Source organism: Echiichthys vipera (assembly GCF_963691815.1).
Source record: "Echiichthys vipera genome assembly, chromosome: 2".
NCBI lineage: Eukaryota > Metazoa > Chordata > Actinopteri > Perciformes > Trachinidae > Echiichthys > Echiichthys vipera.
This window is the reverse complement of record NC_139827.1, coordinates 20802910-20826344: the sequence shown is the minus strand read 5'-3', so window position 1 is coordinate 20826344 and position 23435 is coordinate 20802910. Positions and strand designations below refer to the sequence as shown.

The window sequence follows — 23435 nt, the reverse complement described above, 5'->3', positions numbered from 1 at the left end:
GCTCCGGCAGCTCCGGCAGCTCCAGCAGCTCCGGTAGCTCCAGCAGCTCCAGCTGCCCCAGCTGCCCCTATTGCACCGATCATTGCTGCTAATGTACCCGTAAGAATGACTACATTTTATTTTGAGGCATTTAAGTGTATTGACATGGTTACTATCAACTGTGGTAAATGGCTTGATTAGATTTTATGTACAATAATAGCTTTAAATGACCACAGTATCTGGAAACTGAATCAAACTGAAGTGGTGATAAGGGCAGCGAGTTCATTCTAATAAATGGGTGTTTTGTCAGAGATACAGCATTTCTGCTAGTTTTGCTGAGATGTTGAAATACATCAGCAGATGATCCTCACTCCTGAATGACTCATCAGAAGCCTCTGTTATTTCAGGCTGCCAAACCTAGCAGTGATGATGATGATGATGATGATGACGATGACTAAACAATCAGAGTCAGCAGGACAGGAATACAGGTGCACATGTACACAAAATACACATGGACATATTTAGAAAGCACATAGAGTGTGCTGTATTACTGCATAATTCAGACCACGTTAAATCGATATAAATGATCAAACAAAAATAACAGTGTCTTTGAATACTTGAAAGTTGTTTTTTTTAATCAAAAGAACACCTATATGTGTTTGTTTCCTTTCCAACTTTAGGTGACCAATGTGATAAGACCAGCATCCTGAAAGTTGACCAGCAACATTTCCCAGAGGCTGAAGAATAATGAGAAGTAAATGGTGCTATGATTTTGTCAGGAGAAATGGTGATCTGCAGACGATGAGATGCTTTTTGGTGGAGAAAAAAAGTGGAAAAAAGTTGCTGTATTTCTCACAATTAAAATCAGTGCTGCTGTGCAATGAAATATGAGTTTGGTTTTTTATTAGTTTTGAGTCGCTGTTGCTGTAACTTTGCTTCATAATGAATAAAATAACTCATCCATACTGGTTCTTTGCTTCATACTTATTGAATATTACATTAATAACAACACGCCTATGTGCTTAATTCAGAAAATCCTAATGTATGTGATTGCAAAAGTAAATGCAATGCAATGCAGTCCAATAGGGACAATTAAAACAGGCAGATACTAACACATGACGGAAGTTTTACTCTTTTTTTCAGATGGTTTAAATGTAAAAGTCACAGGAGTAAAATACATGGGAGTATACATTCATTACTTTTACCCTGAGTTGTCTGGATAGATTGTGTCTTTGAAGCTGATCTGCTCTGCTATTGTCAGGATTCGGAGACACAATTAATAAGAAGGCAACTGGAGAACCAACAATATTACATTTAATATTACACTCACATTAGTAATAAGATATAATATTCCAGTTTTTGAACTTGCCACAGCGCTGCAGGTGCACAGAACCAATAAAATAAATAAATCTGTTGTGATGACAGAATGAGGGAGGCAGTAAGAGAGTGCGTTGGCACTGCTCTAGACAGTGTAATCAAACAGTCTGTTATTACACAGAAAGTGGATTTGACCACCGGTCATTTAGTAAAGCTGAAGACTAGACGCCTGTACTGCACCTACTCATTGGGAAAAATCATTCCCATGGACTGTGATTGGGTCTCAGGTGAGCTGGCACTCTATAAAAGACATAAGTAACTCTGTAAAAGATACAGTCAACTGGCATCATTTCCAACATCGACATTCATTCCTTTCCAGTGGGGTTGTTATCGCAGTAGGTAAGAACAACATGAATTTCATGAGACAACATAAGTTCATGAATGTTTTTCTACTAGGATGCCAACCATCCAATATGACTTTTTTTTAATGTAATTAATTTGAATGTTAATTAATGTAATGATGAATTGTGTCTGAAGGACTTGCAAAAATGAAATTGATCATCCTGTGCCTCTGTCTGGCTAGCACAGTCTCAGCTGCACCTGTAAGTTTTAAAAAACAGAACAAGACATCTTTTTCTCAAAGCAGGCTAAGTTATGATGTTGCTTTTTTAATTACTTCTATTTGTGTCCTCATTTGCAGTCCATCTTTCATTACCTGCCTCATTATGCAGGTTCTAGACAACAGGTACCACCCTCGCAGGTAACCATGAATATTGTTTGCTGTTTAACTGCTCTGTCAAAGGTTGTTACTATGCAAAAAATATATAATATACAGTACACTACTGTGCAAAGACTTCTTGTGATAAAGGTGAGAAGAATAGCAGAAATATTGATGTGTGGAGTTCACTGTCTACTGACAATTTTCCATCCATTCAGGTGAGAAATCCCTTCCCAGCTGGTCAGTCTCTACCACTTCCTGGACTACCTGGCGCTTACAGCGTGGAGCTAGTATGTCAGACTTTTTGATTATCTCATATTCAGGCTTTCATTAAGCTGAGATCGTTTTTTTAATGCTTTTGCTGTGATTATGACAAATCCTTACCGTTCACTTGTGTTTGTTTCTGCTTTTTCTAAGATTTATCCTCACAGATTTGCTGGTGGTGCAGGTGGAACAAACCCTGCACAGGCAAGCACAAGCACATTTTACACTCTCGCAACAACAACAAAAAAAACACCACTCAACAACCACCACTGCACAACGCTTTTCATGATTTTCGTCTATTTTCTCTTTTTCTGCAGCCCTTCCCCTCCCATGGTTTGATCAAATTTTCCATTCCTCAGCCACCAGGCAGACAGAGTGTGGAAGTTGTAAGTGTTGTTTTTACAGGTTAACAGACACTATTGTGACTGAAAACACTTCAGTTGTTGTATGTAGAAGACTGTTTAATACAAAAACAACTTGTTGGATCAAGATTTATTGATATGTTCATGCTCTTTTATTTTTACATCTACAGTACTACCCCTATGACTTCTCCCAGCAAAGGGTAAACATTTTAAACTTTAAAAATTATAGAAAACACATTCAAATATAAAATTACTCATGGTGCAGTACTAAATGATGGTATGTTCTGTTGTTCCAGATAATGACAAATATGCCTCCTATGACCAACACCCCTCATATCTCAAATGTGAGACATTATTTATTCTCAATTATGCATTTTAATGTGTATTAATATGTTTATAATCATATCTTATTTTACTCACCACTTTATTTTGTGTTTTTCACAGGGACTTCCTTTTGAATACCCACCTCAAAATATCCCCCAGCAAATGCCAAATGTGAGAGTAAAAATTATATTTTCTAAATGTGCTTTTAAGATATTAATCGGAATTATTTAAGCATTTATCCACTTCTGAACTTTAACATTTATTTTTATAAAGATACCCTCATTTGATGTCAATCCTAATCCATCCCAGGATCCCATGCAGACTCTCCAGCAGGACCAGCCTATGCAGACAAACCCGGTACTGACTCAATCAATATATTACTTTAAATGTATTAAAGTTTAATACGAGTTGTACTGCAAATTAACACCAATATTAAATATAACTATCAATATGAATATAATGAGAATCTCATCTTTGTGATTATTTGTCTTTGCAGGTGCCGAAGAAGGTGTAAATTGCAGGGGAGGCATGAAAAGGAGGCAAAAATATTTCTTCCTCCTTAACAATCAGACATACTAAAGGGAACAAATGTTAAATGACTGAAACTGTCTCTGAAACATGTGGATGTGCTTACTAAAGTTAAGATAGAATGCTAAGTTGATCATAAAATAGCCCAAATAGCTTTTGATTAGGGATAATGTTGCAATAGTAATCTAAATTACAGCAATGTCATCTGCATAGAATGAACCAGAATTTTAAAGAATCTTCTGCTTTAATATAGTCTGCATATGTTTTCACTATTATTGTGTTAATGCTGCGTTTCCACAGTATATAACAAATGTACTGCATATGTTTATTGACTCATCTGAACTTTTCCATAATAATTAAAGTCTAAGTTTTCAAGCAATGTCAGTTTTTCCCCGTGTTTGTTCAAAGGGTTTCTGAATTTGATATGTGTTATTTGTTATGATATGATAATGTGTAGGAGGGGTCAGGTGTAAATAGTCAGATTACACAGCAAAAGCTATTGTCAACTAGTTGTAAATAGACTCCCTTGTATTTAAAATGTTAATTAAAATTAAATTAAATTTTAGAAAACCTAAGAGCCCAAGGTTCCTCTAAAATTGTGGTCCTTCCAACAACACAAACCTCAAAGACTTTAAAATCAAAAAAAAGAAAAAAAATGAGAAAGGAGTCCCACTTAGTCTCACAGATTAGAAGGTGTAGCCATGAAACATGTTGGGTTTTGTGTGAAAAATAATTAAATCAATCAAAATGTGTGCAGATAAATTTTCTGTTTATCAACCCATTGCTTAATGGACTAACTGTGTCAGCTCTACACAGCTTTATTCCACTGAAAATCATCTACTGGTATTTTCCTAAGAATATGTGTCGTGGATTGCTATAAACCTTTTAGTCCACCCAGAAAGTCACTGGTTTCCTTTCATTTAACTATATTGTACAAGATTCAACTTGCAGAAACACAGAGTGAATATATCTCATCAATGTTCTGGTAATAAGCTTTCAACTGGGGAGTATGGGCTGAAAAATAAAATGATCAGTAGACAAATGTGGGTATCATAAACAGGGAAATGAACAATGTCAATTGGACTTCTGGCATTAAATATGGTGCTTTTTAGCAGCCAAATTGTTGTTTTTCAATGTTGCTGCTTTGAAGTGTATACAAATTGTGGTAAGAGGTATACAGTATAACTGTAATGTCAATGAACCCTTCTGTTATATTACATAAGAGCGAAACAATCACTCACCTCAACATATTCAGTATAGGTATAGTATGTGTATCTTACATACAACTTACATTGCAGTACATTATAATTACAGAAAACAGTGAAATTTGCCACAGTGGTTGAATGAATTTCCCCACAGTGTAATGTAGAAAAATGAAAGGCATAATGGGAAAGATCTTCCTGAACCTCACTCCCCTGGGGTCAAAATCCTGTCACAACATGTCTTAACATTTATCTCTTCAAAGACACTTGAAATATTCCATCCTCTCACGCTATGACTGTCTCTTCCACACAAGTTATCTTTACCTGGAACGTTCACTGCAAACATTCATAACTTTTCTCACCCACACCAGGGGAGACGTTGACAGCTGCTTTAATTGCCTTAATTAAACTTGTCAAACTATGGTATGGTGCCCTTTGGAGCACACAGTACTTCTTTGAAATTATAAAGTCATGTACAGATACACAAACACAGAATAAGTGAGGTCATAATAAAGAAACATTGTATCAGACGATATGATGATAATATCTGCAAGTCTGGATGGTTAAAGAAAGAACTGGCAACATGTGTTTTTTTAATCCATATCTTTTTTGCAGTCCCTTTCCTACAAAGATATACAAAACAAAGACATTAACGTAAGAATATGAAAGGTCACTTTCTCAGATGTCATATACTCAAGCTTTTAAGGATTATTGTTTCAGCAAAGGATTCAATCCATTAGTCACCTGACTGAATTATACTGCATGCTAGAAACCTTTTCAGATACTAACCATAATTTTGTTTGTTTAATATGGTGCATCTTCAGTCAAACTACATTTCTGCGCAACTTTCACAATGGAGTATTATTAGACTATCACCACCAACAGTATATGCGTTAATATGTAGTATGGATTTGTGGAACCAATTAGGCTTTTACAGGCTTCTTGACACAGCAGAACTTTGAGTTTAGTACCAGCATGCTAACAGTGACAATACTTACATGCTGATTTATAGAAGGTTCAATGGTTACTTAATTTTCACCATCATAGTTTATTGCTATAGCAGGCTAACATTTTCTAAATGTCAAAGTCCAGACAAATTCAAATGTTGGCCTGATTTTCTTACAATTATTCTTACAATTACAAATGACCAAAGTTGGCATTAATGTCTGTAGCAAATTTTAATCTAACAAATGTGTCAAGATATTTCTCTCAAAACCACAAATGTCAAAGGTGGCATCAAAGCCAAAGTCAGATAATCAGATGCTGAGATAATTAACTGGATAAGTGAAAACAAAGTCAGTACGATTCAGGATGGCTCAGTGGGCCGTAATCATCAATTCCGTCAGTGAACTGGATCACCAATCCATATCGTTCTCAACTACTCAACCGCGGTACAGTGTATGATATATTTTAAAGATCAATACAATAAAAGACCGCAAACTCCACATAAGAAGAAAGTTTGGGCTTTCACTTGGGTGGGTAGGATTTGTGTCCCATGTGAAACCTAAATTTAACTGTGATTATTTAAGTCAACTTTCTTACATACTCTCATCTTCTCATCTCATGTTCATCCGCTTATCCCGGGTCGGGTCGTGGGGGCAGTAGCTTTAGCAGGGGACCCCAAACTTCCCTTTCCTGGGCCACATTAACCAGCTCTAACTGATGGATCCCGAGGCGTTCCCAGGCCAGTGTGGAGATATAATCTCTCCACCTATTTTTGAGTCTTCCCCGAGGAATCCTCCGAGCTGGACATGCCTGGAACACCTCCCTAGGGAGGCGCCCAGGGGGCATTCTTACTAGTTGCCCGAACCACCTCAACTGGCTCCTTTCAACGCAAAGGAGCAGCGGCTCTACTCCGAGTTCCTCACGGATGACTGAACTTCTCACCCTATCTCTAAGTCTAAGGGAGACTCCAGCCAGCCTCCTGAGAAAACTCATTTCATCCGCTTGTACCCGCGACCTCGTTCTTTCGGTCATGACCCAGCTATCATGACCATAGGTGAGGGTAGGAAAGAAAATTGACCGGTAGATCGAGAGCTTTGCCTTCCGGCTCAGCTTTCTTTTCATCACAACGGTGCGAAGAGCGACTGCAACACCGCCCCCGCTGCTCCAATTATCCGGCTAAACTCACGCTCCATCGTCCCCTCACTCGTGAACATGATCCCGATGTACTTGAACTCCTTCACTTGGGGTAAGGACTCATTCCCTACCTGGAGTAAGCAATCCACCGGTTTCCTGCTGAGAGCCATGGCCTCTTTTTTAAGAGGTGCTGATCCTCATCCCAGCCGCTTCTCACTCGGCTGCGAACCGATCCAGTGAGTGCTGAAGGTCACTGACTGACGATGCCACCGGGACCACGTCATCTGCAAAAATCAGAGACGAGATCCCCAGCCCACCGAACTGCAAGCCCTCCCCACCACGACTACGCCTCGATATCCTGTTTCTTACATACTATACTTTAGTATTTGATTACAAAACAATATTTTTATCATAAACTTAAGCATGTAGTTTTGTTGCCTAAGCCTAATGCCATGATAGTTACTATTTTTACCTTAAGCAAAATCATTCTAAAGCTAACAGCAGTTTTTGTGGATAACAAAGTAACATTTGTTTTGTTTGAACAGAGCTTAGGAACACTTAGGGTTCCTAACAGCAAAAGTGAATGTGAGTATGTGATAATTGCAATTAATTGTAATTGAAATTCTGGCCCCTTCTAACCCATATCTATGAGGCGGATGACCACTGATTTAATGGAGTGATAAAATGGTGGGTGAAAGTTCCTCAGAGGCCAAGATGAGCCTTGTTCTATAACCTGGAGCTCCTGTTGGCATCTTGCCTCATTAAGGAATACAATTTTGGGCCCTACCTTGTCAAGGCAAGTCAACATTTGCCTGATTACACCCTTAAGGTTTATTTACCCAATTCAGTCATTTTGTAATAAGAAGAGAATATTGCAAGACTTTCCTACATATTATGTTATCACTCAACACATATGAATGATATAAATACTGTATTCTGAAAAGTGTAAAAAATTATCTTTTTTTATTTGCTGACACAGAGCACAATTTAGTCATTCCTGTTGGAACAGGAAATACTTTGTTTATAACCTCATTAAATAAATAAAGAGATGTCTTCCTGAAACTCATTGGCTCAGCAGTTTAGATGCAAGAGTGTCTAGAATACAGTTTTGAAGATTACAGTAAGTCGCTCATTATCTGATTTGGAACCACAAAAAATATACATAAGAAACCTGCAATGTTCAAAAGCACTGTGCTGTACAGCCACACCAGCTAAAAACAAGCACAGGGATCAGTGGAAGCTCAGACACCATGAAAGTACTTCCCATTGGCACACACACACACACACACACACACACACACACACACACACACACACACACACAGGTGTCTGGAAAGCTATATATATAGATATACCGTATATATTCAATTCAATTCAATTTTACAGTGCCAGTTCATAACAAAAGTTATTTCAGGACACTTTACATATGGAGTAGGTAAATACCACACTCTATTTATGATTTACATAGACCCAAAAATTCCCCTATGAGTAGTAATCTTATGCACACAGCGGCAACGAAAACCTTCCCTCTAATAGGCAGGAACATCGAACAGTCACAACTCTATGGAGGAAGGCCATCTGTCATGACCGGTTGGGGAGAGAGAAAAGGAGAGAGAAAGAGAAAAGAGACAGCAAATTTTATAATTTATAGTAACTAATGATAGTATATATGAGTAATAATAATTATAGCAGCAGGAAGGGTCATGCAGGACCACGGCAGCAGGCACCACCAAGATCCGCAGAGACCTGCGAGACGACAAAGCACAAACAACTCTGCGGAAGATGTTTAATTAATAACATGCATTGATGAGACATGAAGATACAGACAGAGGGGAGAGAAGCTCAGAGTATCGGGAACAGTATTAGCCCAGACAGACTAGGCCTATAGCCCTGTTAATGCAGACTCTAAGAGAAATGCCAATAGCAACACAGCTAAGGGCGAGTAAGCCGTAGCTATAAGCTTTAGCCAAGAGGAAAGTTTTAAGTTTACTCTTAAATATGGGGACAGTGTCCTCCTCTCGAACAACAGTTGGGAGTTGGTTCCAAAGGAGAGGAGCCTGTTAGCTGAAGGCTCTGCCTCCCATTCTAATTTTGAAGACTCTAAAAATGACAAGTAGCCCTGCTTTGTCAGAGCGCAGCGATCTAATCGGGTAATACGGTACTATGAGCTCTTTAAGATACGACAGAGCCTGACCAATAAGAGCTTTGTAGGCAAGGAGAAGGATTTTAAATTCTATTCTTGCTTTTACAGGTAACCTTTGCAAGGAAGCTAATACAGGAGAAATATGTTCTCTTTGATTTGTATTAGTCAGTATATGAGCTGCAGCATTATGGACCAATTGTAGACTCCTAACAGACTTATTGGAGCAGCCTGATAATAAGAAGTTGCAATAGTCCAGCCTGGAAGTAAAAAATGCATGGACTAGATTTTCTGCATCTTTCTGAGACACAATGTTCCTAATTTTTTCAATATTACACAGGTGAAAATATGCAGTCCTTGTCCTTAGTTTTATGTGAGAATCAAAGGACATATCCTGATCAAAACTAACACCCAGATTCCTTACTGTGGTGCTCGAGGATAGCACAACACCATCATCTTTAGATATTGAGTTTCGGAGGCCTTCGGGGCCAAGTACAATAACTTCACGTTTTATCTGAGTGTAACTAAATTTGTGGAGTGCTTCCTTATAATATTTCCTATACAGTATATATGAATATATAAATACATAAACTCTGTAAGAGTGCTTTAAGTAAAGTGTATGACCCTAGAAAAGCACCATATTATTATTATAGAAGAAGTCTAAAATTAGTCTAAATTTAGTGTTGAAAAAACGTCCACAAACGACCACATTTAAACTATAAATAGCCCTCACATGGACGTCAACATTTGACATTTCGGAAATGTAGAAAAAAGACGTTGCTTGGCGTTAAAAAACAACCCTTCCAGTGGGCCAAAATTGGACATCCAAAAATGACAAAATGAAAAATACGTCATAGAAAAGACGTTACATTGCACAGTGGGTACATACCGTGACATATACACAACCACACAGCAACAGGTCCAATACAAGTAAAATTCTTGTATTTGAAATCTTATTTACGTAAAAGTGCATGTATCTAGTGTTGTTTTTGGCAGCCTGTTTTACTTTTAGTCTAGGCTAGTTTTAGTCGACTAAAAGTCTGAGCATTTTAGTCTAGTTTTAGTCGACGAAAACTTACGACATTTTAGTCTAGTTTTAGTCAAAGAAAATTGTATATTAGTCTCTTTTTAGGACTGCAATTATATTTAATCAATATAATAAAAGTATCTAGTAGTATTGACGAAACCAACATTTTCTTTTACCCAAACCCATGCAGATATCTTTAGTTTACATGCATGTACAGGTCTAGAATAAGTAATCCAATTTATGTTGATGCCAAATTCAGTGTGTTCAGTGTGATTTGCTCTGTGAAACACAAAACAAGTGAACGTATTTGGCCAACAAGGGGAAGTTTAGTGCACTTATAGAGTGAGTCAGTCAGGTAGGAACTAAACACACACGCACACACACGCACACACACACACACACACACACACACAGCTCCAGTGGCTAACCCTAAAGTTAGCGTTAAAACCCAACACATTAACCGTAGCCTCATGTCGCATGAGCTTAAAAAAACAGAAAGTATCGTTACGTTAATGTCCTGACTTACCTAAAGTTCATTATGGGATGCCCTGAGGTGTCTCTTAAGATCTGTGGTGTTTTTTCCAGTGATTTTGTGGTCGCATTCATCTCTTTCTTTTTCCACAAAACATTCCTTTTTCTTTTCCACGTCTATGTAATGAAAGTGTTTCTTCTTCTTCTTTCAAACACGACCCCCGGCTGGTGTCAGACTTTGTTCTCATGTTTCTTTAGTCCTCGCTAACCCTAACCCTAACTCTAACGTTAACCCTGACCCACAGCAGCGGCAGCTTCTGAATCTAAATAATGCACGTGTGGGGATTGAGGAAGTGACGTCACCCAGACGCGAGACTGGGAGAAAACTACAAAATAATAATAATAATAATAATAACATGACTAAACGAGACGAAACAACGATATTTCGTTGACGAAAATGAAGAGACATTTCGTCTCGTTTTTATTCGTCAACGAAATTGCATTATATATCTAGTCTTAGTCATCGTCACATGCCCAGCATTTTCGATTCATCTCGTCTAGTTTTCGTCACGTGATAGAGGTTCGTTGATGAAGATATTTCGTCATCATTTTGACGAAAGCAACACTACATGTATCAAAAGTAGTCCCTCTGCAGAGAAATGGTCCCAATGAATGATTAATGACATTATCAGATTGTTAATACAAATGCAACCATGTGCACACAATATTTTATATGGATAATTAATGGTGTTTGAAATAAGAAAAAAACAAAATTCTGCTACACATATCTGTATTAATTTTTCAGTCTTTTCTCTAATCTTGTCTTATTTTCAATAACAAAGTAAGTGATGTCTCTCAGTCATTATCATTACATGCTTATGTCAGCTTGTCTTTTCACGCCGCCCTGTTTTTTTCTGTTTGGTTGTTTTAGGGCAATAAAGAGAGGCGTGTTTGTGCCAAGCATACTTGCACAGCATATAATTAACTAAAACAGGGGCCTTAACCCTATGTCTCTTTTTTTTCCAAAGTGTAAGAAGATTTTTTTTTTTTTTCAAACACATAGCTCTCAGACTTTTACTGAATGTGATTGGCAGTCACGGGACCTTCTAGTATTTAAATGGCAACCATGTTAGAGATGAAGTAGATTACTTTTCATCCCTGAGGAGACACATCTTCACTTTCTCTCTTCGCCAGAAAAAAAGGTGAGATGTACTTTTCATACAATTGTATTATAATTTTAAGTGTGACAGAACAGCCCTGCTAATAATTTAGGTCTTGAAGCCAGTTTATCCTATAATTTTACTTTCAGAAGGGCTGTTTTGTTATTTAGAAAAGGAAATAAAGAATGCAAATTTATTTACTGATTATCTTTATTAGGAATAATCATGATGAAGCTATTGGTGTTCATGATGTGCCTGCTGATCACTGCCTTGGCTGCTCCTGTGAGTCTTTCCTAAATATGATCTAAATGTATCATTTAGTCTTCCAACTGATAACTTTTAAACACTGTTTTTCTTCAGAGAAAATCCATAAAGTTCTGCTTCGTCTTTTCTTTTGTTTGGTTTGCAGGTTGCGCAGAGTGAAAGCAATGAGGAAAACGTAAGACTTGCCTTTCTGTAAGGTTTCTTTGTCTGTCTCCCATGGCATGTCATACCATGCTTTAGACATGTCATCAAATGTATAGTATGATAGGTGTCTGACAGAGTGAGGATTATCGGTGTACTGCACATGTCTGGAGATGTCCGGTATTTCCTCAGCAGGTTGCAGCACATGCGAATGAAGCCCTGAGGTGGATGGAGATGTACAGGCTGTACCAGCAGCAGGTAGTGAGGGTTTATTGTAGTTCCACCAAAAAAAAAGAACAAAGAAATATAAATCTTCATCAATTCAGATAATTTGGCACTAGTCATTAATTATGATGAATAATCTGTATTTTTCCAGGGAGTAGTTGGAAACCCCTTCCTGCGTGCTGCTGGTGCTCCTGTGAGTTTATATCTTGTTAGACTCTAACATATCTTGAGTTTAATATTTATATGAAACTTTGAATATTAACTTAAAAGCATTACTATTGAAGTTGGTGTGTTACTTATTCATGAATTATTCATTTGTTCAGGCTGATCCAGCTGCGGCAGCAGCAGTGGTAAGTTTACTTAAAGCATCTCAGCATCTTATTTGTCACAAGTCAATATGCTGTTTCATGTGTTTTATTTATGCAGGTGGATGCTGCGCCAGCTGCATCAGAGGAGGAGACTGAGGTGAGCAGACATCGCCATACCAAACGGAACTCAAGTATATTTTGTATAACAAAAATAAACTAGAAATTTTGATCTCTCTTTGGTGATTTAAATGTCTACTGGTACTCTGCTACTACTGTTGAAGGTGCCAGACAAAAAAAGGACATCAAAAACACCCCAATTGGATTAACATTGAGTTGAAAAAAACATTGGATGTTGGATACCTGTGGGTCTGGTAAAGACAGCATACAGGCAGCAAAGAAGCATCCAATAATCATAAAAGGAAACATGGGCACTGAATTTCAGTTGGGAGCCCAAAGAAAGACCAGGGGTCCGTTTCACAAAGCAGGTTTAGTGAAAACTCTGAGTCTGTTAACCCTGAAATGAGGAAAACTCTGAGTTTTCCGTTTCACAAAGGGAGGTAACTCAAACCAGAGACAGAGGGGTAACTCTAGCCTGTTTCACAAAGAGAGGTAACTTAAACTCTCGGTCAGTTACCATGGTAACATGCTCTCTGAAACGAACCTGGTCGGGACCAGGTTTTTCTCAGAAAACCTCGAGTTTCTCTCTGTCTCCGCCCTCTTTCAGCCACACACGGTGTTTGATTTCCTCATTCATTCAGTCAGCGGGCGAGTTTTGGCGTAGTATAGTTCTGTCGTCTGTTTTTCAGAAAATCATTGCAAACATCAGTTCATCATTATAAGTTTTATTAGGTGGCAACTATTTCCACTACCATAGCATGTCCTTTTGATAATGATCCCGTGGATGAAGGTGCAGCATTACTGCGCAGATAATTAAATATTCGTCGGGAGATGATATTCAAACTATTGATTATAGATGTACTTGCATTTCCAGGCAATTTTTTTTTTTTTTTTTTTTTGAGCGGTACCGTTTCATGTCACAGTCCATCATTTACATACATAACCTCATCTGTCCTTACATTTCCAACATTAACAACCAAAGTCATGCTCTCACATCCCAGCAGATATTGTGTGTTGCGCTGAGTTTTTTACAAATGGGAGTTTTTTATACAACATATAAAACAGCCACTTACGGTAATATTTACTTTACAATGTAAAACATGCTCAAAATGAGGCGTCAACTTGAGATTGTGCCGAGGTTTTATCTGTTTGAACAATGTTTTTATGTTTCATCTTAAGCTGCTGCCAAGTGCGCTTCTTCCCCGTGTGAATGCACCTAAATTAAATGAATTAATAGGCTACCACTCAAGCAGTTTCCCCTGTGATATTATTGTGATTGCAACTGGACTACATTTAAACTTATGCACTGACCCGAGCAGCAATGTTCTCCCGCACCGTCTCCCTCTCTTTTGCTGCTGCAGCGGTGTTACACTTTCGGCGAAAAATGTGCTCAAACTCCCGTATGAGCGCATTAATATTTCCAATTCCAGTGGTAGCGTAGCCCTGTTGTTCCACGTTGCCATGGTGACTCGTCAGGGCTTTATTGATGCTGTCTTTTTATACTTGTGGTGCACGCGCTTAACTCCAGGTCAAACTACTCAGAGTTGATCAAACTAACGCAAATCAGCTGTTCTGGAACCGAAAACTCAGAGTTTCCTATCTCAGAGTAGATCAACTCAGAGTTCAGGGTTAGACTCAGAGTTTGTTGAACCTGCTTTGTGAAACGGACCCCTTAAGTACTGTGTGTTTGTTTCCCCAAATCAAATTCAGGAAAAAGGAATCACTCCAGTGATGAAAACAGTTTTTGAATCACCTCATGTGTTGAACATTTTGCTGAATGTTATCTTTTTTTCACAGCAGATATTTTACCTTCTCATAGAAAGAAAACCACTTGTGTAACTAACAACGTTCCAGCATATTATTATTATGCATACATTAATTTGTAATAATCGTAAAGGGATAAAAAGGTATAACTTAGGTAGGTACGTATTGTACTTTGAAATGGAAGCCCAAATAGAGACTGACTGAAGCAGCAGACATATTCTAACCTGTCCCATTGAATGGATAAAACTATTTTCATTTGACCCTCCCTGCCTGCTATGTCCACATCTTCCAAACTTAATGCCACAGGCTGGTACACAGGCTCGTTGTTAAATATGTTTATTCTCCAAAAACAGAGTCAGATGACTCAAGTGTTACTTGAATCATTTTATCACACTTAACAAAGCTCCTCCAGAGTCACAAAAGACATAATACTGTTTTAACAGGCTTTGCACTCTTTTTGTTTCCGTGGATAAGCAAAGGTCTGAACTGTATGTACATCTAAGTAATTTTCTCTCTATCTCCTTGGCACAGGAAGGTGACCCTGCCCCAAAAGCTGCAGCACCAGGTGGTCCTGCTGCCCCCCTAAACTCTGATGAGGTAGAGGAGGCCGAGGAGGTGGAGGCAGCTGTGGTTGAAGAAGCACCAGTAGAGCCGGCAGCAGACCCTGCAGCAGACCCGGCAGCAGACCCTGCAGCAGACCCTGTAGCAGACCCAGCAGCAGACCCTGCAGCAGCTGTCGAACCAGCTGATGCTGCAACGGTTGATGCTGCTGCTGTTGATGTGCCTCCTGTTGATGTGGTTCCCGTTGATGTTACCCCTGAGGTGGCTGTCGACGCGGCTGCCCCTGCCGCAGACGATGTCCCTGCTGCTGTTGATACTGGTGCCGCTGATGCCGGTGCTGCCCCGCTGGCAGCGGAGACTGACACAACTGGAGTGGCAGCAGATCCTGCTGCAGTGTAGTTCCCTTTCTCTTATTAGCAGCCCAAGTGCTCCTTTGTCAGCAGTCACAGCAATAGATTGAAAAAGCAACGACAAAGAAAAAAGTTGTGTACTTCTTTCAGTCTTTAATTAAAATACTTTTTCCAGTTCTGTACTTGGAATTCAGTTGGGATTGATTAGTCATGATTGTGCATGAAAGAGAAAAATGTTTGTATATCTTGTATCTTTATCTTGTATCATATCTTTGGAGTTTTCAGGGACTCTGTACAAATAGGCCTTTTCACAGCTTACATTTTGACTAGTCCGAGTAGAAAAACCCCAGTTGTTACTAGTATCATTAACGATGGTTCTGTCATATTTATCAGTGTCCAGGTGCACAACCAGGACCCTGAAACTAACGCAACCATTAATTTTAGAATGAACATCTCTGCTTTTCCTGCATGTTGAAATGTCAGCTTGGAAAAAGGCCTTTTCTATAAATTATACTATACTAATATATACCATCAATATATACTATATTCAATACAAAATCAGACATATTGCACATCCAGATATGTTCCTCAGTTTATATAAGTGCAGTGAATTGTATCATAAAACTGCATACGCCACATAAGCCAACAGGGAGTGAACCACAAGATGTCTATAGTAACGCATTGAAGGAGGAACTCCTGTTGTTAAGAAGCTGCACACTGAACTGAACACTGATAGAGGTTCAGATTTATTTCCACTCTCATGATTCTTATTCATACAAAAGGAACATGATCAACCTGATCTGAAACCTGTAATGCCCGGCACGATCTAATAGGATCAGAGGTGGATATGGCCGAGAGTGCTGACTGAGCAGGAGGCTGTGCTGTGTGTTTGTGTGTGTGTGTGTGTGTGTGTTTTTTCGTGTGTGTGTGTGTGTGTGCGTGTGTGTGTGTGTGTGTGTGTGTGTGTGTGTGTGTGTGTGTGTGTGTGTGTGTGTGTGTGTGTGTGTGTGTGTGCAAGTAGACAGACTAAATCCTCTGCTGTTACGCAGCAGTGGTCAGGAAAATTATAGCCTGTCGCAGATAAAACATTTTAAAAAAGAGGTGTCAACACAAAATGTGTTTCAGTGTTCTGGATCCTTGCTAACAGTCTCACTGAAAGCTGTCCAAATTTCAGTTAAAAGAATCATCTTTCACTGGAGTGGACATATACGGAGGATGAGTGACTTTGCTTCTCCCCTTCTCAGCCAACTCTAATCCACAAATCCTTATCAGGGTCACTGGGGCTCTATGACACAGTTAGTTAGACTCAATGCTTATAGGTTATACTTATATTATTTTAAATAGCATCAAATGATTAATACAATAAATGTGCTGCTGTTGTGAGTGGACATCTTCCAGGTCTTTAAAAAAAACGACAAAAGGATAAGAGCCAAATGGATTTCCCATTACATTAACAAGTAGAAAAGGTAAGTTATGTGAAACTGAATGTATTGAGTTATTGGACTGCTAATGCAAAATTAATGCATTGATTTGGCTTTTAATGAGTTCTGGTTATTTTCACACAAACCTGCCGTATTTAAGATGTCTGGCCGGGGTCTCATATGGAGTAATAAACATAACGTACTAGATAATATATTTTCCTAATTTAATTTTTCTTAAATGGTATCAGGTGATGCACTGTTTCTTTGAAAATGTTGTTTTCTTTTTTGGTCTCTTCAAAAGAAGATGATCGTTAAGCCTAAGTGCAGAAACTACTAAAAAATGTAAGCAGAAAAACATGACTTTAAAGTTTGTTTACTGTCCCAAGAAATTAATATTTTAAGAACATTACACCTTTGATGCTATGCAACTGGAAACACAGTTGTGGTGCCTGTTTCATCTATTCTTTATGTTTTGATTCAAATAATGCATTGCAGCTATGGAGACTAATAGACATATGTGGGCTAATGTCTTGTTTAACTAACAGTATGAAACCCAAAGATATTCAGTTTAGTATCATAGAAGAACAAGAAACCAACCAGATATGGTAATGGTAGCAGTTTTTGTTTGCCATTTTTGCTTTTAAAAATACTTAAATTATCATAATTCAATCCAACTAATTTCCTGTCAGTTGACTGAATAAGTAATAAAGATATAGTTTCAGCTTTATATTAGGGTCTATTAGGATTATCATACTGCTGGGGCAGACCATTGTAGTACAAAAGATTATTTAACATAGAAATTAAATTGGATGGAAAGGGCATTGAACTGTTTTGCATGGTAATTTGACTAGTACAAAACAAATGGCTATTGTTGTAAGTTGTAATGGTGACGACACGGGTCTAAAGTGTATCGACCGACGCAGCTCGGGAGATGGTCTCGAGATCTGCAGAGAGTGAGGGGGAAGTACATTAGACCCAACCTGCTATTAGGCTCACTTTCTCCAAACCAATGCAGCATGAATACAGGGCGGAACCAGCAAACTAGAAACCAACCAGCTGGTTAGTTCGCTAGCTTGCTAAATGGCCCCAAACCATACCGGTCACAGAAAATAAGCCGTCTTCATCTGGCGATAGCAATTTGCATTCCTACGTGGTGACAGGAGTGTGTGGTTGAAGCATACGTTGTTAAATGTTGTTTAATGGCTGGCTCTCCTAATGTCACTACTCCAGTGCTTGTTTTGACGTTACTGCAAAACCTCACCTCCGCGATTTGTGATTGATACAGAATTTAGTATGTTACTTGGCAATGTTACACATAGAAATGGCTGCATCTCTGACCATTCTGCTACATTGATTTGAATGAAAATGTCCTTTTTATCCAATTTAATTTCTATGTTATTTACCCTCTTGTCATGTCATCCTACATAGAATCTCCACAAATTTTTCCAGGGTAAACTGCAGAACTGCTGCCATGACCACTTCAACCACCCTTTCTTACCTCACTGTGCCACAACTCTTCACAGACAGTGTAGAGTCCAGCGAGGATGACCTGTAAGCAAAAACAAAGAGCATACAATACATTAATGAGGAAGTAAGACAGTTAATTAACTTTTAACGTGTTGTTTCTTCCAGAAGTGCGCCTGAATTAAATCCTTACCGTCTGCTCAACATGAATAACAGCAATAACAATGAAGAGTGAGTATGGCTATGAAGTCCCGGCGAGATAAGTGAAGCCCTTGTGAAAATCAGTTTCTCTTTGATGCTCTGAGTTCAGTTAGGCCTATTAAATGTGTTAATTAATCCTTTTCCAGGGAGAAAAAGAAAAACAGGAAGAAGGAGAAGAAAGAGAAGAAAGAGTAATTTTGCTATATTACAAAACTTTTAGCAAATGTTGCTTTAAAATAATATTTAATGCTCAGTATTCTCGAATGTATTGTGTTGCAGAAAGAAGGAGAAGGAAAAGAAGGACAAGGAAGAAAAAGAAGCAAAGGAAAAAGAAGAGATGGCAAAGAAGGAAAGGGAAGAAAAAGAAGCAAAGGAAAAAGAGGAGAAGGAAAAACAAAAAGAAAAGGAAAAAGACAAAGAGAAGTAAGTGCATCATTCAGAGCAACTTCCTCAAGGCAACTTTTTAACTTATAGATAAATAATTCATACTTTCTCTCTCTCTTTTTGAAGGCCTAAAGAACTATTTGTCATTAATCCTGCTGGGAATTTGTATTACAACTGGCTGTTCATCATCACACTACCAGTCATGTACAACTGGACCATGATCATAGCCAGGTGACTTCGATGAAACAGTGATTCTCTTTTGACGCCGTACATGTCCTTTTTCTTTCAAAAGCTGGTTGCAAGTTCTGAAAATTAATTTGAATATACATTGCAATAATTCCTGCCATAGTTTGTGTTGAGACTAGGGAGATGGCACCAGATCGGCTGCAGCAGTACCACAATAGGATGTGGTGGTGAAGGTGCTGAACAAATTGTATCATTTTGTCATATGAATTGTCTGTGTTGTAACTGATGTTGGCCTATTTTGTACACATGCCATCTCTTGCACAGATTCCTCCCCAGTTGCTATTTCATATTTTCCCTGTTAAACAAGTTTAGGAGTTTGTCCTTATTTGAAACGAGGGTCGAAAGCGACAGAGGGTGTTGTAGCCCTATGCTTTCAGATTGTTAAAGCCCCCTGAGCCTATATAAATAAAAAGGGACTTGACATGAATCAATTAATGAAACACATGACAACACTCATTGCTGTTGATCTTTTTCTCCTGCTAACAGGGCTTGCTTTGAGGAGCTACAGCATAACTACCTCATTTACTGGGTTATTCTGGACTACAGCTCAGACATCATCTACCTTGCTGATATGTTCTTCAGGACCAGAACAGGTGAAAAGCTGACCTGACCATTACAATCAAAATCTGTTGATGGATCAAGTTTTCGAAGTCTGTCTTAAAAGAACATTCGCATACCCACATATGAACTGATGAAATAATGAGCAGCTACTGTTGCTCCTCCTGTTCATTCTGCACATGATTAGATCTCTTCCTACAAAATATCCTCATAAAATGGTTTATATATATCATGAAGAGTTGTGCACAATTTTTGTGTTCATCAACATGAGGACATAACAGAATCTGTTTAAGCAACCCGTTCTTACAAATGAATGATTTGTCAGGACCCCTTCATTATCAATGCACTGGGCACCCCTGGTAGTAACTGTGACGATCAACTACGGTTGCTGTTTTCAACACGGGTAATACATGATTAACATTGGGAACTCAAACTAAAAATACCACTTGCTCTAAAAGTCTATTGCCACAAATGGGTTTACAGTTAAGACTCTGGTGCATTTCAGAATGGCCCTTAAGGGTGCCTTATGCTTTAAAAAACGCTGAAGCATGTGATAAAATGACGGCATTTGACACCCTGGGAATGAGAACGGGCTGGTTTAGGCAACAAAACTACTTGGTTAGGTTTAGGTAAACATTGAGGTTTCGGTTATAATAATTATATTTTTTACATTACTTAGGTACCGTAATTTCCGGACTATAAGCCGCTACTTTTTTCCCTCGTTCTGGTCCCTGCGGCTTATTCAACGGTGCGGCTTTTCTACGGCTTACGGTAACCAGGGGCGCGCACTACCGAGGATGCGCGAGACCGAGGCAGACATCTGGCGCCAGGTAACGAGAGCAAAACAAAGAGTAGGAGAGAGTCAGCGACAGTTTGCGCGAAGGAAGTGTTCATGCAAACACCCTCAACATGGAAAACAAACAGAGAAGTGCATATGATGCTGCTTTTAAGTTAAAGGCAATCGATCTGGCTGTCAAAGAAGGAAATAGAGCTGCTGCCGCACGTACCCTTGACATCAATGAATCAATGGTGAGACGTTGGAGAAGGCAGCATGAAGAACTGACTTTTCACCGGTAGTAGGCTGGTTATTTTGATAACGTAAGCGGCCGCGGGACTGCACTTTTACTGCCGTGTCACAAGCGAGCACTTTGTATTACTTTGCACCGTTGTATTATTTGTACTCGCACGAATGCTGTTCGCCATGTCAAAGATGTGAAAGTTTGATTGAATGATTGAAAGATTTATTGTTAATAAATGGGACGCTTTGCGTTCCCAAACAGTCATCTCTGTCCCGACAATCCCCTCCGTGGTAGCAGGAACCCCTATATACTACGGTAATTACACATCAAAACGCCTGCGGTTTATAGTCGGGTGCGGCTTATATATGGAGCAATCTGTATTTTACCCTAAATTTAGCTGGTGAGGCTTATAGTCAGGTGCGCTTTATAGTCCGGAAATTACGGTATGTGGCGTTAAAAAAATACTGTAAGTCTATGTTAACTTTTGGTCATGAGGGTATGTGAGTATTGTATTAAATGTGAACCTATCCTTTAAGCATTTCAATCACATCTTTGGAGAGTGCAGATGAAAACATATTCACCCGTCTTTGACAGGATGTTTCATTGTTTAAGAAATCTGAATCACAATGGATGTAATGAGGATTTGTAAGGGCAATGACCAAAAGGAAATAAAAATGTGAGAGCAATTCTTTGCAAATTGATCTAAATAATGAACACATTTAAAACACTACATTGCATAAGTATTGAGATCCCTTTTTTATAGCCTAAATTAACACTGATGCAGCCAACTTTTTCTAAAGTTGCAAGATAATTAGAATTTAAATGGTGATCATCTGTGTGTAATCAACGGTGAGTATTGCAATAATAGGGTATACTTTTGATTTAATTCCAACCTTTCTCTAGGACTTTTGTTCACTCGTGAAAAAACTAATGTCTACCTATTTGTCTTTCAACTTTCCACCTCTTTGAATGCAGGTTACCTTGAGCAAGGCCTGATGGTGAAAGACAAGAAGCGGCTACTTGATAGTTACATCAACAGCTTCCAGTTCCGTCTTGATTTCATCTCCATGCTGCCCACTGACTTCCTCTATTTCTACTTCGGCCTTGACTACCCAGAGATCCGCATCAACAAGCTGCTGAGAATCGGCCGCATGATGGAGTTCTTCACAAGGACAGAGACTAAAACCAACTATCCCAACATCTTCCGCATTGGAAACTTGATTATGTACATCCTCATTATCATCCACTGGAACGCCTGCTTCTACTTCTCTTTCTCCAAATATATTGGTTTTGGTGCTGACGACTGGGTTTACCCGGCTCTCGATGATCCTGATGAGCCTGCATTTGGAGAGTTTGGCAGGAAGTATTCGTTCAGCCTCTATTGGTCCACACTGACCCTGACTACCATCGGAGAAACTCCACCACCGGCGTTGGACTCAGAATTTTTCTTTCACGTGATTGACTTTTTAGTGGGGGTCTTGATCTTTGCCACCATTGTAGGAAACATTGCCACCATGATCTCCAACATGAATGCTGCCCAAGCTCAGTTCCAGTCCCGGATTGACAACATCAAGCAGTACATGCAGGTAGATTGATCTTTTTTTCTTTTCCACTCAAAAAAATTGGAACAGGAATGAACAAAATAATCGTTGTTTTGATCTCATGTTGATTGTTCATGTTTACTTTTTGTTTACAGGTTCGAAAGGTCAGTAAGGATCTTGAGTTGCGAGTCATCAAGTGGTTTGACTATCTGTGGAATAATGGCAAGGCACAGGATGAAAGAGAGGTGCTGAGGTATCTACCAGACAAACTAAAGGCTGAGATCGCCATCCAAGTTCACATGGAGACGCTCAGGAAAGTTCGTATTTTTGCAGATTGTGAGGCAGGCCTGCTGATCGAGCTGGTACTCAAGCTGCGGCCACAGGTGTTCAGCCCCGGAGACTATATCTGCAAAAAGGGGGACATTGGCCGCGAGATGTACATCATCAAAGATGGAAAACTTGCAGTAGTTGCCGATGATGGTGTCACACAATTTGTTGTGTTGGGAAGTGGCAGCTACTTTGGTGAAATCAGTATCCTTAATATTAAAGGCAGCAAAGCAGGCAACCGGCGAACAGCCAACATCCGCAGCATTGGATACTCAGACCTCTTCTGCCTTTCCAAGGATGACCTGATGGAGTCACTGGTAGAGTATCCAGATGCCAAAACCATGCTAGAGGACAAAGGGCGGGAGATCCTAATGAAGGATGGTCTGATAGATTTGGACCCAGCTAACATCCAGCCTGAGGTCAAGGAGCTGGAGGACAAGGTCAACAAATTGTACAGCTCGATGGAGCTGACGCAATTCAAGCTGAGAAAGATTCTGGGAAATTACAAGAACACTGACAAGGCTCTGAGACATCGCATCACAGATCTGGAGCATCTTACAGGAGAGGAGGTGGAAGATGAGGATGAGGAGGAAGAAGAGATGAAAAAGGAAGAAAAAGAGGTGGAAGGGGAGAAAAAAGAACAAGAGGAAAAAGGCGAGGAGAAAAAGGAAGACGAAGAAGACGGTGAAAAGGAAAAGAAGGAAGACGAAAAAGATGAAGAAGCAAAAGATAAAGGAGGAAAGGATGAAGAGGAAAAATAAAAAAAACATGGTTTCTGTCAAATACTAAGCACTTTTCTATTGAGCCACAATAGCATGTTTATCAAAAATACATATTTCTTACTGGACTTGCTTCTTAAAGGACTCACAGATAATTAAAGACACAAAAAACAAGAAACACTAAAGACTGGCTGAAAAACAGACTCGAACTTGTCTTAAAAAGATATTGCCATTGTATATACATTACAAAAGAA

The 23435-nt window shown here is 39.1% G+C and overlaps 2 protein-coding genes across 5 annotated transcripts; both read left to right on the top strand.

The window, feature by feature from the left end:
* The first annotated feature begins 11477 nt into the window (after window positions 1-11477).
* Window positions 11478-15483, top strand: enam (enamelin). 4 transcript variants are annotated; one of them, XM_083933241.1, is made up of 8 exons: window positions 11478-11613; window positions 11789-11853; window positions 11981-12010; window positions 12172-12234; window positions 12353-12394; window positions 12525-12551; window positions 12628-12666; window positions 14922-15483. In XM_083933241.1, the coding sequence occupies exons 2-8, from the start codon at window positions 11797-11799 to the stop codon at window positions 15348-15350; spliced, it is 687 nt and encodes a 228-aa protein (XP_083789367.1). In that variant the 5' UTR covers window positions 11478-11613; window positions 11789-11796; the 3' UTR covers window positions 15351-15483. The 4 variants fall into 4 exon arrangements, with proteins under 4 accessions (XP_083789367.1, XP_083789366.1, XP_083789369.1 ...); XM_083933240.1 differs by having other exon boundaries at window positions 12169-12234; XM_083933242.1 differs by lacking the exons at window positions 12172-12234; window positions 12353-12394 and having other exon boundaries at window positions 11490-11613.
* A 2902-nt stretch (window positions 15484-18385) lies between these two features.
* cnga1a (cyclic nucleotide gated channel subunit alpha 1a) lies at window positions 18386-23223 on the top strand (the record flags this gene model as incomplete). The annotated part of the gene is made up of 7 exons (XM_083926292.1): window positions 18386-18417; window positions 18534-18578; window positions 18667-18810; window positions 18898-19002; window positions 19504-19610; window positions 21570-22180; window positions 22291-23223. The coding sequence occupies exons 1-7, from the start codon at window positions 18392-18394 to the stop codon at window positions 23221-23223; spliced, it is 1971 nt and encodes a 656-aa protein (XP_083782418.1). The 5' UTR covers window positions 18386-18391.
* Between the last annotated feature and the right edge of the window lie 212 nt (window positions 23224-23435).